A 17,884-nucleotide genomic window follows, 5' to 3' on the forward strand; every position below is an offset into this window, starting at 1 on the left:
AAAGAGATCCCAAAGCTTCCCTTCTGGAATTTCCATTGTAAGTATAAAAATGTTGTTGCCCCCCTTTTTTAACTTTCCTTTTTAAAAAAAAATATTAGTACATACTACTTATACAGAATAATGGGTTTCGCTGTGGCATTTTTATATACACATATATCATAATTTCATCATATCCTGCCCCCCTTCACTCCCTTACCCTCCCTTCTCCCCTTCACTGGTCACTTCTTTGATAGCTTCCTTTCTATTCTCATTTCATTTTTTTCTTCTAGATCCCATATATGAAAGAAAACGTGATATTTATCTTTCTGAGTGTGTCATATTTCAATCAACATGGTGATCTCCCATTCTATTTATTTCCCTACAAATGACATGATTTTGTCCTTTAAGGCTAAATAATACATATTATATGTACATTACATATATCATATGTATATACATATAAATTTTCTTTATCTATTCATCCTGTGATAAGCACCCAAGCTAATTCCACAGTTCACAATTGTGGATTGTGCTACAATAAACATAGCTATGAAGATCTCTATAGCGTGCTGACTTTGATTCCTTCAGGTATATGCTAAGGAGTGGTATAACTGGGTCACATGCTAGTTCTACTTTTAGCTTTCTGAGGAATATCCATATTGATTTCCACAGTGACTATACGAATACATTAATGTTTCAAAGTAAATTTATTTATATACAGACAGACAGATATATAGATTCCCTCTAAGAAATTTTTTCCTTTGATCTGCAACTGACACCCCCCCCACACACACACACTGAACTGAGCTGGGAATTATTTTATTTCCTCTCATGTTACTATTTTGTATTCTAATCATATTTAAGATTTTCTGACCCTGTTTCCTTCTACTAAAATAAGCAAGACTTATTGAGTGCCTATATCGAAACATGGTCTCACTGTGTAGCCCAGGCTGGCCTCCTGCCTCAGCCTCCTGAGTGCTGGAATTACAGGTATGTGCCATATGCCTTACTTTGAGTGCCTATATGCCCTGCTTTGAGTGCCTATACTTAACCCAGGAATTGGCTGGTTGCTTTTATATATGCTTGTTTTAATCTTTTCAACTACATAAAGGAGGAAATGGAATGTAGGAGGATTCTATCCTTGCCTGCAGACTTGGGAGCAAGAAATCAGTGGCAGATCTCTCACATGAGAGCTCTGATGTTCCCACCATAACACCCTGCTTCCTGGGACCCTACATCCTGCACATTTTATGCTACCCACAGCCTAGTCCTCACAGCTTTGTGGCTGGCCTTTTCTTGATGCTTTAGGCAAAATAAAAACAAACCAACACAAAATAAAACTCCAAAACTTTCATTTAAGATGATGAGTTTCACCTAACCATCCCTAAAGGAGAGATGGTCAGGAGTGAGTTTCACCCAGTTTGGGTTAGCTTATGGTTTCTAGCACACAGCTTCAATAATCTAGCTTTTCTCTGAGACAATGGCTTTTTCCAAATACTTCTGGACATTGCATAAATATATTGATGTCTGTTTATAGATGTCTGCATGTGAGAGAAGGTTAAGAAGACCCAGAGTGCTTTGAGTCATAACCAGCTTTGCTTCCATGACATCACTGCTTACTCAGAGAGGATGAAAGCCATTTGTTCTAGTAAACTCAAGGGGCCAGTTGGACACCTGCTTCTCTCACACAAAGGAAAAGCCAACTTCTGAGCTCCCTTCTGTCCAGCATGGCAGTTTTTTTCAGCATAGTCACTGTCACTTCTGAAGTAGGAATATGAATGTGAGCTATTCTCAGAACACTCAAAATAGCAAATACAAAGAACAGGCAATTTAGGGAACTACTCTAAACACAAAGTAATTTTTTCTTTTTAAGTAAAGACTCACTGACAACTTCATTGATATTGCAAGATTTCCAAAGGCATTTAAAATGTAATTTGAATAATAAAAACTCTATTTACTCAGAATATCAAGTCTCATATGATACTTTGCAGTCAGGAGGGTTTTATCACTATATTTCATCATTCATTTTGTCCTTATGATTATTTTGCAAGATAGGACAACTATTGTTGCCTTTGTATTATAGAAGAAAAAGCTAAGGCAAAGACAATGAAGTTCATTTTTTTTTCTCATTGAGTGTATTGTTACATTTTAGGTATACAGTAAAGTTACATTCATCATTAGGATCTTGTACCTTTACATCACAGATCTTGGTTCTCATTTTTTCCCATGGTCCCTGCCCTCCCTTCATTCCCTATTTCCCTCCCCATTTACAAACATTTCCATTTTTTCATTTTCTCCTATTTTTTTCTTTCCCTTATTACCTTTCTCTTATGCTTTGCACTTTCCCTATACTTTAGCCCTTTTTTTCCTATTTCACATTGTCAATTATCTCATTAGGATCTTATATACTAGTATAGTTTGTTCACACCAGAGAAAGTATTTGGTATTTATACATGTGTGACTTAATCATTTCACTTAGGAATATATCCTCAACATGTATCCATTTTCCTATGAAGGCATCTAATTTCTCATTCTGTATGGCTGAGTAGTATTCCATTTTATAGAAAAACCACATCTTCTTTGTCCATTCTCCAACTGATGGGCAAATGGGCTGTTTCCAAGTGTTAGCTATTACAAACTGTGCTGCTATAAACATAGGTGTGCACATATCACTGTGATACAATCCTTTTAATTCTTTTGGAAAGATACCCAACACAGGGATGGCTGGGTCAAATGGAACCTCTAGTCCCAGCTCTTTGAGGTACTTCCATATTGATTTCCATAGTGGTTGCACCAGTCTGCACTCCCACCCAGAATGGAGAAGGGTTCCTTTCTCCCCACAACCCCGCAACCATTTGTTATTGTGTGATTTCTTGATAGCAGCCATTCTTTGTGGGGTGAGGTGGAATCTCAGTATTTTCATCTGCATCCTTCGTATGACCAGTGAAGTGGAACATTTTTTCATATATTTACTTGCTGCTTTTACTTCTTTGTCTAATAAATGTCTGTTCATTTCAGATGCCCATTTTTGAATTAGGTTTTATATTTGGGGGCTGATTGTTTTGAGTTCTTTATATTCTACATAAGAGCCCTTTGTCTGAGTAGCAGCTGGTAAAAATTTTTTCCCACATTGTAGGTTGTCTCTTAGTTCTGTTGATGGTTTCTTTTGCAGTTCAGAAGCTTTTTAATAAGATGAGATCCCAGTTGTTGATTCTTTCTGCTAGTTCCCGTGCTACTGAGGATTTGTTCATAAAGTCTTTTCCTATGCCAATGTCTTCAAGAATTCTGCTTAATTTATCTTCCAGGAAGTTTAGTGTTTCTGTTTTAATATTTAGATCTTGAATCCACTTGGGTTTTAATTTAGTGCATGGTGAAAGATAAGGGTCTAGTTTTAATCTTTGGCAGATTGAGATCCAGTTTTTCAAACACCATTTGTAAAGAGGCTATCTTTCCTCCAGTGGGGATGGTCAGCTCCTTTGTCAAAGATGATGTAGCAGAATGCATCTGGAGTTGTTTTTGTGTCTTCCAATCTGTTCCACTGATCCTCAAGTCTGTTTCTTTGCCAGTACCATGCTGTTTTTATCACAGTGGCTTTGTAGTATAGTTTCAAATTGGGAATTGTTATACCCACTGCCACGTTTCTGTTGCCTAGGATGGCTTTTGCTATTCTAGGTCTCTTCTGATTCCAAGTGAATTTTTGGATACTTTTTTCTAGTTCTCTGAAATGTACTGTTGGAGCTTCAATTGGCATTGCATTGAATGGGTATAGGAGTATTGGTAGTATATGGCCATTTTAACTATGTTGATTCTTCCTACCCAGGAGCAGCGGATATCTTTCTATTCTCTTATATACTCTTCAATCTCTTTTTTCAGAGTGCTGTAGTTTTCAGTGTAGAAGTCTTCTGCTTCTTTTGTTAGACTGATTCCTATGTACTTCAATTTTTTGGTTGCTATTGTTAAGGGAATTGTTCCCCTTAGTTCTCTCTTAGCGAGTCTGTTGTTTGTATACAAGAAGGCTATTGATTTTTGAGTGTTGACCTTGTATCCGGCTACTCTGCTAAAAGTGCCTATTAAGTCTAGAACTCTTTTGGTGGAATTTTTTGGGTCTTCAATGTGGAGTATCCTATCATCAGGAAATAATGATAGTTTGACTTCTTCCTTTCCTATCTTTATTGCTTTAATTTCTTTCTCTTGTCTAATTGCTATGGCTAATGTTTCCAGAACTATATCAAAGAGGAGTGGTGATAGTGGGCATCCTTGTCTTGTTCCTGATTTTAAAGTGAAAGTTTTCAGTTTTTGGCCATTTAATATGATGTTGATTGTTGGTTTTTCATAGATAGCCTTTATCAAGTTGAGATATAGACCATCTATTCCAATTTTTTGCAGGGTTTTTTATCATGAATGGGTATTCAATTTTGTCAAATGCTTTTTCTGCATCTATCGAGATGATCATATGGTTTTTGTCCTTGACTCTGTTAACATAGTGTATTACATTTATTGATTTATGTATGTTGAACCATCCTTGCATCCCTGGAATAAATCCGACTTGGTCAGGATGTATGATCTTCTTGATGATCCTCTCTGTACTGTTTGCTAGTATATTATTTAGGATTTTTGCATCTATATTCAATTAAGGAGATCGGCCTGTAGTTCTCTTTTTTAGCTGCATCGTTCCCTGGTTTGGGAATCAAAGTGATACTTGCTTCCAGGAATGAATTTGGAAGTATAGTTTCCCTTTCAATTTCATTGAAATGTTTGAAGAGTAATGGCAGTAGTTCTTCTCTAAATGTCTTGTAAAATTCAGGAATGAATCCATCAGGACCTGGGTTTTTCTTTGTTGGTAAACTTTTAATTACATTTTCAATTTCACTGATTGTAATTGGGGTGTTTAAAATGTTTTTAACTTCTTTGTTCAAATTTGGTAATTCATAAGTATCTAGAAATCTGTCCATTTCTTCTGTGTTTTCCATTTTATTAGAGTACAGGTTCTCAAAGTAGTATTAATGATCCTGGGGATTTCTGTTGGGTTTGCCTTTTTCATTCCTGATTGCATGGATCTGAGCCTTTTCTTTCCTTTTTTTTTAATATTAGCTAAGGATTTATTGATTTTATTTATTCTTTCAAAAACCAACTCTTTGTTTCATTTGTTTTTTGTATTGTTGTCTTAGTTTCCATTGCATTGATTTCTGCTCTAATCTTTATCATTTCCTCTCTTGTTCAAGCTTTGGGTTTTTCTTGCTCTTGTTTTTCTAGGAGTCTAAGATTCATCATTAGGTTGTTTATTTGAGCTCACTCTGTTTTCCTAGTGTGGGCATTCACTGCTATGAATTTTCCACACAGAACAGCTTTCATGTGTCCCACATGTATGTTGTCTTTTGGCATTTTCATTTATTTGCAAAAACTGTCTGATTTCTTCTTTAATTTCCTCTGTGATCCATTGATTGTTCAGGATAGTGTTGTTCAATTTCCATGTATGTGAAGTTCCTACAGTTTCTTATGATATTGATCTCCAGCTTGATTGCACTATGATCTGATAATATACAGGGAATAACTTCGATTCTTTTGCATTTTTTAAAACCTGTTCTGTGAGTTAGTATGTGGTCTATCTTGGAGAATGACCCATGTGCAGCCAAAAGAATGTCTGTTCTGATTTTGTGTGGTGGAACACTGCATAGACATCAATTAAGTCCATGTGTTCAAAAGCTTGGCTCAGGTCAATAATTTTGTTGTTGATTTTTTGTCTAGATGATCTATTTGTGAAAGTGGGGTATTTAGATCCCCCACTACAATTGTATTTGTGTTTATTTGTTTTTTCTTGTTTCTTAATATTTCTTTTATATAGTTGGGGGCATTAATATTTGGTGCATATATGTTTATGATTGTCATCCCTTCCTCATGAAATGTTCCCTTTGGAAAGATGTAGTGGCCTTCTTTGTCTCTTTTAATCAGTTTTGGTTTGAAAATTTCTTTGTGAATAAGATTGCTACTCTGCTTTTTTCTGGGCTCCTGTTGCATGGAGAATTGTTTTCCATCCTTTCACTTTCCATCTATGGGATTCTTTTTGCATTAGGTGTGTTTTTCATATACAGCATATTGCTGAATTTTGCTTCTTAATCCATTCTGCCAATCTACTTAATTGGTGAATTGAGGCCATTGACGTTGATGGTTATAATTGATATGTACTGACTTGTTATTGTCTTTTTGTTGACTCTTTTTAATTTTTTGCCTTCTCCTTTTAGTTTCTTGCCTTATCTATTTGATTTGCTCTTTTGGGCCTCATGGTGTTGTGACCTTCACTGTCTTTTTCTAGGATATTGTTTAGAATTCCTTGTACTGCTGGTTTGGCATTCATGAAGTTTCTCAGATGTTCTTTGTCATGGAAGTATCTTATTTCCCCATCCATTTTGAAAGACAGCTTCATAGGATACATCAGTCTAGGTTGGAGGTTGTTTTCTTTTAGGGCGTGAAATACCTCACTCCAGGCTCTCACTGACCTAAGGGTTTGTGTTGAAAAGTCTGATGTGATTCTGGTGGACTTTGCATGTGATTTGTTTCTTTTCTCTTACTGCTTGTATTATTTTGTTCTTCTGTTGGGTTTCTGGGATCTTGATTATTATATGTCTAGGTGTAAATCTTTTTTATTGTGGCTAGTTGGAGTCCTATATGCCTCACTTGTCTGTATGTCAAATTCTTTTGCTCTGTTTGGGAAGTTTTCTGTCATTAATTCTGTGAACAGCTTTTTAAAGTCATTTGTATTTTCTCCTGCTACTTCAGGGATTCCTATCAGTCATATTATTCTTCTTTGCATCATCTAGAGTTGTTGGATCAATTTCTTATGGTCCCCTACTGTTTTTAAGAGACCTCTCTTTTCACGGTCACTGACTGCAATCTTATCTTCTATATCTGAGATTCTATCTTTGCAGTCTTTTTTTCTCCTGTGAACACTTTCAGTAGAGTTTTTAATCTCCTGGACATCTGTGTGAATCTGTTTTATGGATTCTATTTCTTTCCTATGTTTTGCATTTATTGTTTCCATTTCTTTCTTATGATGGGCCTTCATGGCTTCTATCATGGTCCTGAGCTCATCTATTTTCTTGTCAGTTTCTATTCTAGACTCTCGAATCATGACTTTCATTTTGCTCACCATCTCTATGGTTATGTGGGAAATTATTTCTATTTTGAATTTTTCTAGAGGCTGATTGATCTGTTTTGTTACTTCCTGTGCTTTGAGTTCACTATCACTTTGAGTCCTCATGGTTCACTATCAGACTTTTCATCCTCCTTTGCCCTACTGTTTGCCATTGGTGAACTGGAAGTCTGTCTTTGTGTCTTGCTTAAGTGTTTTCTAATTTTTATTTTTGTTGTTGGGTTGTCCTTGGTTTAATTTTTGGGTTATTATTTAAATCTTCCTGATATAGTTGCACTTTAGCTTTTGTGTCTCTAATAACTTATAGACATTCTCATTTTCATAATGTCAGAAAAAACAGCTCATTAAATCAATCACAATCCTTTATCCTTTGTGGTAGTTATTAGTCTATCTCCTTTAAACTATGTGAATTAAATTAAAATCAAGAAGCAGTCCAAAATATGTTTGCAGTGAATAAACTTTTCAATATAGCATATTTACCATTTAGGATGGGGATTTAGACAGAGTTAGTACAAGAGGAGTAGATAAGTAAAAGAATTGGAGAAGGTTTCAGGTGAACCCAGAGGACATAGAATGACCACACAATCTTTAGGAAACTGTTAAATTCAAAAGGGATAGACAGAGTACAAGTATAAGGACAAGAATATATCCCCTTAACAGTAATAGGGGCTCACTTTCACTTGCACCTATTGACCCTTGAGTCAGGTAGAATGACAGAAGAGAAGAACATAAAGAAAAAAGAAAAAAAAATGATAAAAGAAGAAATATGAGTTAGAGCAGAAGCAGAAACAGAAGGGGAAATGAGGGATAATATGGTGGAGCAAGAGACTGAACTGAAAAAGAGGACAGAAAAAAGAAAGAATTTTCAGAGTGGAATGAGGAAAAGAAAGAAAAAAATGAATTTGAAGGGCCTCTTTCAGACTATATATCTGCTGTCACAATATACAACATGTGCAGTCATGTGCAGAAACAAGTCCCCTGATCTCAGCTAGCTGATGGCAGAACCCCACGATGCAGACTGACCTCAGCCTGCAAGGCCCAGATTGAGTTCCCCAACCTCCTGCAGGGTTGAACTCCACACAGTTCTACAAGGTTTCCCCTGCCTTTTCTTTAAAGATGTTCAAAGTTGGGAGCTCAGAAAAATACCCTTTATGACCACCTCTGCCTCTGCAGAGTGGGTCCAAAGAGTGGCACAATCAGGAGGTATGAGAGTTGGGGGGGTTAAGGGGTGCCACATGGCTACCTTCCTGGTGTTGGAGTGATGGTGGCGGCACAGGCAGGGGAGGGCTTGTCTACCCCATCCTGCAGTTTGGGCCCAAAGAGAATGAAGTTCTTGCCCAAGGTCCCATTGCTGGAAAGTATCAAGTGCTAGAATAGCTAGGAGTTCACCTGACCAAGCATTCTTTTACAAGCATACTGCTTTTTCAGGTTTATATTTTGCTTGGAGACAAAACTCAGATATTGAGAAACTGTTCCAAAATGCATTAAATTTAAAATGGAGAACTAAGCATGCAAAATAATTTAACTCCCCAAGAGAGTAGGAGAGTAAGTTTCGGTAAGAGACCCTCAGTTACCAATGAAACTTTGTATTCATCAGAACTCTCCAGAGAACCAATAGGATAGATCTGTATCTGCTTCTGTGTCTATATATCTGTCTGTCTGTATATAAAGAAATTTACTTTGAAACATTGCTCATGTGATGATGGAGGCTAAGAAGTCTGGCCATTTGCATTCTGCAATCTGAGACCCAGGACAGCCAGGGTTGTTTTAATGCAAGTCTGCAGTCTCGAGAACCAGGAATGCTGAATGTAAAGCCTAGCATGAGGGCAGAAAAGCAATGTTCCAGCTCGTGTCAGGTAGCAGCAGAGATTCTCCCTTTCTCTGCCTTTTTCTTCTGTTCAGGCCCTAAATGGATTGGATGAGGCCCAGCCCTCTTGGAGGAGATTACCCATTACAAGATTATTCATCACACTTTTTTTAAAAAAGCAGAGGATCCCAGCCAGGCCATAAATATATTCAGCTCAAGAGTAGATTTTGTTATTGTTTTAAACAAAACTAGAAGGCCCAAATATGGCCAAAGTGAGCCACTTTGAAGACCAGTGAAGAGCAGCATAGATTTTTCAAAGTGCATAACTTTTCTTCTCTAAGTTGTAAACCATTTCCTTTCAAGCAAACCTAATAAAATTAATTTGTGCTTATCGCCTCTAGCTGAGAGGAAGAGTGTCATGTGCAACCAAAGATAATCAAGAATAAATTGTTTCACTTTAATACATATTTCTATATCAACATTGGAAATCTAGCCTATGTGTTCATTCTAAAGTAAAGCTCTTCATGCCCAGCTCTAGTCATTAGGTTCCTCCACTCAGAAGTCATTATGGCCTCCTGAATTATATCATGCCCTTTAGCATGACACACACATCTCCATGATCCCACCCAAACTGCTCTTATCTACTCTTTCTCCAAGGATCTGTGTATCTACCAGGACACATTCATGTATTCACTTGTCCTTCAACTGAAATGTGCTTCTTTTTTCCCCTCCCTCAATATCTATCTGCTATATTCTGCCTTTTCTTTAAGGGTTAAGCCATATATAGTCATGTATCATATATCAGTAGGGAAACCTTCTGAGAAGTGAGTCATCAGAATGTCACAGAACGTACTTATACAAGCCAAGATGACTACAATGTCACTAGGTAATATATTCTTAGGATACCACTGTCATATATGTGGTCTGTCATTGACAAAAAACATGGTTATGTGGTATCTGCCTATAGCCCTTTTCCACAAAGCCTTATTTTGAACTAGAATTCTTTTTTCCTTATTCTCTCTTCATGTTTTATATATATATCTTGCTTGTAGCACACGTGACTTCCTGAGTTGATGTTTTATGGATGTATTTTCAGCCTTTTGCTAGTTCATGTCTTACTCACTCATCTTTATACCTTTAATATGACAAGGACAGTTCCTGAAATTTATCTATGGGTACCTCATAAAATAACTTGTGGAATCAAATTGATGGTAGTTCTTATATTTTGGAAGTTCATTTCAAATAAATTTACAAAGGTTTTGTTTGAAAGTCTGACTTGGAAGAAGACATATTTGTTTTTAATTTCTGTACTTGTAGTCAACAAAGGCTATGTCTGCATAGGTAGAAGTGGAGTGTACACTGTTGGGAACGGCTAGGACATTGACCTTTGCCACTGAGGTTGGCCAAAGAAGATGCTGTAGGGGAAACACGACCTTCATCAAAAATGTTGATACCAAGATATTCAAATTTGCAGAAGGGATGATCCAGTTGTGGTGAAATCTTGAAGAAAAAAAAAAAACTCCTATCACTAGGATCTCTGGTTGCTGGATAACTCAAGTCAGACAGAACTAAAGTGCCAAAAGGTAAACATGAATTCTGATCCATCCAGTGATGCTCACTAATGAATGAGCTAAAACACACACAGAGGCACCTAAACTGAAGCCTGTTTGAAGAAGTGGCTAGAGATGTGGCAGGAAATCTCAAATATTGCATCTCAAAGCCCCAAGAAATAAAGTGTTATAAAGACAGATAGTGACTGATTGTGTCAAATGCAACAAAGATCATCTAAGTGGAGGCTCAGGAAGGAGTCTTTAGATTTCACAATATGGTTGCCATTGGTGGCTTTGGCAATGCCAGTTTGACTGCAGCATTAGAAAGGGAAGCTGGATTGGAGAACACAGCAGATGGAATGGACATTCTCATTAGGAAAGCATGTCACAAGTTTCTATCAAATTCATACTCAAATCTTAAATAATTCAGAACCTTATTTCTTTTTTATTCAAAGCAGCAAAAATGCATCCATTTCTGACAGTAGAGAATGACATTTCCTCCAATTTTGACATAATAAAATCTGTATAATCTTCAGTGTGTGTGTGAGTGTGTGTGTGTGTGTGTGTGTGTGTGTTTGTGTGTGTGTGTGTGTGTTTTACTGGAAATTGAACCCAGGGCTCTTGCACTAAGCTCCATTGTTAGCTTTTCTTTCTTTCTTTCTTTTTAAATTGGATCTTACCAAATAGCTAATTTGTCCTGGCTGGGCTTGAAATTGTAATTCTTTTGCCTCAGCCTCCCAGAGTGCTGTTAAGCTTGATTGTGAGAAGTTGATTGATTTGGGAGACCCCCAGGGGGATTGGTGAAAACATTTTAGGTGTATCTGGATGGTTCATGGAGGCATGACCTTGGGTTTATGTCTGGTCCCTAGCCCCTTCCTCAGGCACTGTTCCCTTGCTTTTGTTTACAGTTTCCATGAGCTAAGCAGCTATGTTTCACTATGCTCTTCTACCATTGTTTTGCCTTGGAGCCAGATGACCGTGGATGAATCCTCTTATAATGTGAGCCAAATGTGGATTTCTCCTCCTGTAATTTGTGGGTGTTGGGTATTGTGTCCAGCAATGGGAAAGCTGCATAATAGTCTGTCTTATAATCTTAATTTTTAAGTCTACTACACTGTAGAGTACAAAATAAAGAAAAAAAAACCTTCAGAGAAATAAAAAAAGTAAAAGTTTGAACTCAGAGAAGAATAGGGTAAACAACTACTTTCACTATATTTTCTAAACTCTAGTGAACTTATTTTACTATATAGATAACTTCATAGGGTGAGGAAACCCAGGGGTAAAGCCTACATCTCATTCAAGTTGGAAAGTCTAACTGAAGAAATGCTGTGTAACAACTGCTGCTAGATTTAGTGGCCTAAATCAACAATATATTACTCTACAGTTGACTGGCCTCAGCAGGAAGTTCTCACTTGGGACATGTCATAAGATTGCAGGTAAAGGGATGCTGGAGTTGAAGCCATCTAAAGGCATGGCTCTCTCCCCAGGAGGGCTCACATTGGTAGCAGTTGATCCCAGATGTTGGCTGGAAGACCAGCTGGGATTATCAACTAAAGCATCTTCATACTACTTCTTTGGGTAGACTGATATTTTCACAGAATTATGGTTTAGTTTCAAGAAGGAGCATCTTAAGAGCTAGTTCCATGAGGTGCAGGCACAAACCTTAATATCATGTTAATGACCAGCCACTGAAGTCCCAGAATATTATTTCCGCTGTATTGTATTGGCCAAATAAATCATATATAAGAGAAGGAGAATTAGATTGCACTTGATGAAATGAATAACATGCACTTGCAGGTAAAGAATCAGTGGTGACAATTTGTGGACAAGATCTATGTTATCCCCCCACATAAAGCTAAATCTCAGTAGGCTCCTCTCTCAGCATAACAGCATATGAGAAGCAAACCTATTTGAAGAGGGAAGAACAAAGCACTTTTTCCCTCTTAGGTGGAAGAAAATATCTGACCTAAAAAATTTTAATCATGAGCTAATTACTAGGGATTTTATGGCCACAATTTGCAATTTCAATGGGGTTTTGTAAAACAAACAAACAAAAAAATGGTGAATATGTTTCCAAGACTGTTATACACTCTAAAACCTGACAGATATAAATGTACAACATCTCTAAAGAAAGGGAAAGATAGACGCAGCCCACTTTTGATCCCCCTTCTGTCTCTCTTAGATACTATCTTTCAATAAATTTTTCCTACTCTTAAAAAAAAAGAAATGTAAAGATAATTCTTAATAATTCCCAATGAAAGGTTTCAAACAACAGGGCTCACAGTTAAAAATCACAAAACACACCATATGCCTGGGTGAGATGAAGCAGAAACGATAGATAGCAAGGTCAGACTGGCAAACACTTCATAATAGAATTATTAGATCAAAAGTATAAAATGTATATTTTAATTAATTTGAGTGAAAAGACCATGTTTCCCCCAAAATAAGACCTAACCAGAAAATAATCCATCTTGAAAACTAGAGATCAAAATCACCCACCCCAATCACCTTACCTTACCTGTGATTGCAGAGTAGCCCCCTCCACAAGAGAATCCTGAGGTATAATCTGCATGACACTGGCCATCAACACAGTGGTAACCACCAATGCCTATTTTCTGGTTAGGTCTTATTTTGGAGGAAACACGGGATTAACAAGAGCAAATAACTGTAAATTACAGCCACGTCACTTCAAAAAAAATAGATTTCAAGAAATGACAAGTAAAATATAGTTGTCCTTTGGTATCTATGGAGAATTGATTTCAGTACTCACCAGCAATAGCAAAATTTGTGGATGCTCAAATTCCTCATATAAAAGAGTGTAATATTTACATATAACTTATGTCCCTCATCCCATGGACTTTACATGACCCCTAGGCTACTCATTATTACTAATACAATGCTGTATAAATATATTGTTGAAGGAATGATGACAAGAAAAATCTGCACATGTTTAGTACAGACAAAACACTTTCTCCAAATATTTTCCATGTGTGGTTAGTGAAATCCATGGATTCAGGATTTACAGATATGGAGTACCTACTCTAATGAAAATAAAAATTGCAAAACATGGATTTAACAATGTGTTAAGCACAACTGAATTCAAATCATAGTAATGAACAAGAATACAACTCCACAAGTTATAGCAATATTTCAGAACACAAATACAGAGAAGATCTTAAGGACAACCTGAAAGAGAAGCAGTTCATCTGCAAGACAATATCACCTTACAGTAGATAAGAGTGTGGGATTATTTTGATTGATGAGAACATGAACCCTGGAACTGTACTGACTGGGTTTCAACACTGGTTATATCATTTGCAAGTACAGTACATTTTGGCAAATCACTTCTCTATGATTCAGTTTCCTCATCTGTAAAATACCATTGGTAATATTTTCAATTTCTTGTATTGCATGAAAAATCTAAGTGCATTTTTTTTGTACTGGGGATCAAACTTGGGACCTTGTGTTTAAGAGGCTGGCAGTGGAACCTCTGAGCTAAATCCCTGACCCCTATGTGTATTTTCTAAATGGAAGCTTAGCACGAGTAAATACTAGCCATTGTTAATAAAGAAATGGCAACAGTACAGCTGACAGCTTTTCAGTAACAAAAACCTGCAAAAGACAGTTAACCTTTATATTTTTCTTGTTTCTTTAAAAACTTAGAATTAATTTGAATTTTAAATTTTAATTTAACTTTTTATTTTATTTCAGCAATGAACATTCACAAATTAGACAGTTAAACAATTCTTAAAAAGAAAGAGAAGGTCCCACCCTATCCTCTCACCTGCAACTTGTGCCTAGAGGCAATCTGTTCATTCTTTTTTCTTCTTTTTATGATATTTACTGCTAAATATCATTATAGAGCTATTTTCCAGGTTTAATTAGTATGCATTCTCTCTGATGGAAGATGGGAATTAAGGTTTCTTATACATCTCCCATATATATGCACACTTTCTGCCTTCATTTCCTGAATAAATATATCACAGTGTGCCTATATCTATTTTATTCTCTATATAAATGTTATTCACAACTGAGCCATGTAGTGTACTACGGTAATATTCCTTCTATTACACAATTTATTTTCCCCTAACATTTAATAATTTCATTATCTTTTGCTTATCTATTTTTCTACCGTTCTTCATTAGTTCATCCCAAACTTCCCAAGAGAAATATAAAACCCTTAAATGCATGTGAGTCAATTGATTTCTTGATTTTCTTGGAGTTGTCCTGCTTAGAGTCTTTGAAATTCCTGTTCCAACTCATATGAATTGTTTTCTAACCCATCTGTGTACTGACATCCTGGTAGTTCTCCCCACATTTCTCCTATGTTAGATTCCTTATTTCTTAATTCTCTTTTGATGTAATTCTTATTTCATGGGAGCACATGCCCCAGTAGCTTTTCCATTAAGGGGCAAGGGTGATTTAAAATGTTGAGACCTTTCATATCAGAAATGTCTCTATCTATTTGTCATATTTTTTTGTGTCAGGGCCTTTCTTCAAAGATGTAGTGGCCATTGACAGTCATTCACAGTCAAGAGTGAGACTGTAACAAATCGATTAGGTGCTCTATGTGAGTGGAAGGGATTCATTGCATGTGGGCTTCACTGTCAAGTAGATAAGAAGGCAGATACTCAGTTTGGGGGTTGGAAGGTCCCCAGCCATCTATATCTATCTACCTTTGTCCTAGGAAAGGGAAGTGTCTCCATAAGTGGAGGTTCTAGTGTCCTGTCTTGACAGGCATCTATCTGTCACTCTGGTAGATGAATAAAGGAAAGCATGGGGGTACTTGTCTAGTGTAAAGACTGCCTTAGTTCCTCCCTATCTTCAAAACACCACACTGCACTGTACTGAAGGCCAGCAACCCCAAAGATACCTCATAGGTTTTCTTGTGAGAATGAGGAGGAAACTATCCCTAGTAGGAAAAGAGAACTCTTACTCATGCTTTCAACCACTGCTCCTGGAGTTTCTCAAGAAATATTAATCAATAAATCTTTAATTAATGAAGAGAGCACCAAGTAATATTTCTACATGGAAGTTTTTAAAGCTTTTACTAAATTTGTGAACTTGAACATATTTCTTAATTTCTCTGAGCTTCCTTTTCTTCATCTGTGAAATGAAAACTCCCTAGAGCTTAAATGTGAGGGAATTGTGGGATTAATGGACCTAAAGGGTCTAGCACAGTATCTTTAGTACAAGGAGATCACTCAATTGTAGAGAGTATAGTAATCATGATGGTAGTCAATGGTAGTATTATTAGTCTTCTTTCAGTGGACAGAAAAGAACCGTTACCATTATCTGGTACTTTTCTTGCATTCTCTATTCATGTTCTGCTGCACACTAATAGAATTTCAGGGGTACAGCAACCTCTTTAAGTTGCTCTACACCCTACCTTTCCCCTGAGTGCTCAACCAAATCATTATTCCAAATCCTTTATTCGGGCCACCATCCTGATGGATTAATGGGCAAAAGTGAGGACTTCAGTGATGTCAGTCCAAACCCAAGGCTTAAGGTAAAATTGAGATACATGACTACCTTTTCAAAGTTAAGAATTTAAAATGTGTGATAGATTAGAGATCTGGTTCAGAATCTGATGAAAAGCAGAATCCACTGCGCTTGACATTTGCCTCCAATCTGACATTTAGCATGCAATAGTCCAGTAGGGATTTTTTCCAACTACATCCCTCGCTGAGACTGTATCACTGAAAATATACCCAGTGAAATTCCTAACGTAGGCCTTATTGACAGAAGTCATGGTCAGTTAAATGGGGATTAACATCTGTTGGGAATGATGCAAATACAAAGTAATTTGGAGACTAGGCATGAATGAAGGACATAAGATACATGAACAAGTCTCACCTACTAACTCTTTACAGTCTTGTTTCTGTTTCCAGCCACACACAAATAGGAAAACTACATTTTGTCTTTGCCTTCTCTAGATGATCTTTTCTGAATACAGCCCTCAACTTATCCTTAAAATTCTCCCCAGCAAAGTAATAGAGAAAAGGATTGAAGCAACTATTGGCTGCTGCCAAGGCCAGGGTGACAACCACAGCTTTATGCAGCCCATCTCCACATGAATCCTTGCTCCATGTGATCAGGTGGAGGGTCCTCAGTGTATGGTAAGGCAGGAAACACAGGAGGAAGATGATCAAGGCAATGATGATGGTGGTCAGTGCTTTCCTGTGAGAAGCTCGCAGACTTGATTCTGGGATCTCCACCTTTAACAGGACCCGAATGACCAGCAGGTAACAGATGCTGAGTGTGAAGAACGGCAGCAGGAAGCCTACCACCAAGGCAATGTGGTTCACGATGAGCAGCTTACCAAGCTTCTGGGAATCCAACTCCAGGCATGTTGTGATATTGTTCTTCAGCTCAGCACCACCCTTCAGAAGCACTGCCGCAGAAGCCATGATAAAGATCCATATTATCCCACAAAGGATCCAAGCACTTCTGAAGCTGGTGACATGGAGAAGCCGGAAGGGGTGAACAGTGGCCAGGAAACGCACAACACTAAGCACAGTTAAGAAATAAATGCTTGTGTACATGTTGACATACAAGGAATAAGACATAATTCTGCATGTTAGGTCCCCAAATATCCAGTTGGAGCTGTTCAGGTAGTAGTGAGCCCTGAAGGGCAGAGTGCTTGTGAATAGGAGATCTGAAATGGCCAGGTTGAGCATGAAAACATGCACAGATGTGGACTTCTTGTAAGTCTGCAAGAAAACATAAATTGACAAGCCATTTCCCAAGGCTCCCCAGACAAATATTATCAGATATACAATTGGGTAAAATTCTTTCTTGAAGCTTTCAATCATGCAGTTCCTGCTGCCATTGCTTGGTTCCATTTCTGATAAGGAGAGATAGGACACAAGTCTTCTCTCTAGGAAGGGTTGAAAAGAAAAAGACATGAAAAGTTATTTTGCACATTTCTTTTTCCCTTCCTGTGCATGGATTATCTATCTTTCTAGGCTTTAATAAAACAGGGAAAATTTTTCAAACTTTGAAACTTTAGTTGAAAAATGTTGGTTAAATCTTCATGTTGCACTGTATTTCCTAATTTATAAAATGTGGAATAACCAATAATTTATTTGCCTGAAGCTGGAGTTTCAAACTTGGGAAAGCTTTGGCCTTGTACACATGTTCACATGAGTGCCTTCTGTTGGTGCTACAGGCTGAATCTACTGTACAGCAGATTCCTCATCAGCAACTATGGAGGGCAGAAAGAAATGGCATGATATTTCTCAAATACTGAAAGAAAAAACCTGCTGCGATCACCCGGCGGCGTGCGCGTGAGCTCCCGGCCTGCGCGGGAGCTCCCGGCCTGTGCGACAACAGACCCAGGAAGGACCCAAGGACCCCAGAGGGGGTTTTTTTCAGCTGCCTGCCTACCTGCCTGTCTGC

At 37.5% G+C, this 17,884-nt stretch overlaps 1 protein-coding gene across 1 annotated transcript in view; it reads right to left on the bottom strand.

The window, feature by feature from the left end:
• Positions 1-11,643: 11,643 nt before the first annotated feature.
• The window catches only part of Cysltr2 (cysteinyl leukotriene receptor 2), a 55,292-nt gene continuing 49,051 nt past the window's right edge, over positions 11,644-17,884 (bottom strand). Inside the window, exon 2 of the mRNA XM_010636991.2 lies at positions 11,644-17,363. Within this exon, the coding sequence (XP_010635293.1) occupies positions 16,351-17,328 (978 nt within the window). The 5' untranslated portion in view covers positions 17,329-17,363 and the 3' untranslated portion in view covers positions 11,644-16,350. The remainder of the gene's footprint in view (positions 17,364-17,884) is intronic.

The sequence above is a fragment of the Fukomys damarensis genome, unplaced genomic scaffold, assembly GCF_012274545.1.
Source record: "Fukomys damarensis isolate Sample0158 unplaced genomic scaffold, DMR_v1.0_HiC HiC_scaffold_38, whole genome shotgun sequence".
NCBI classification, from domain to species: Eukaryota; Metazoa; Chordata; class Mammalia; order Rodentia; family Bathyergidae; genus Fukomys; species Fukomys damarensis.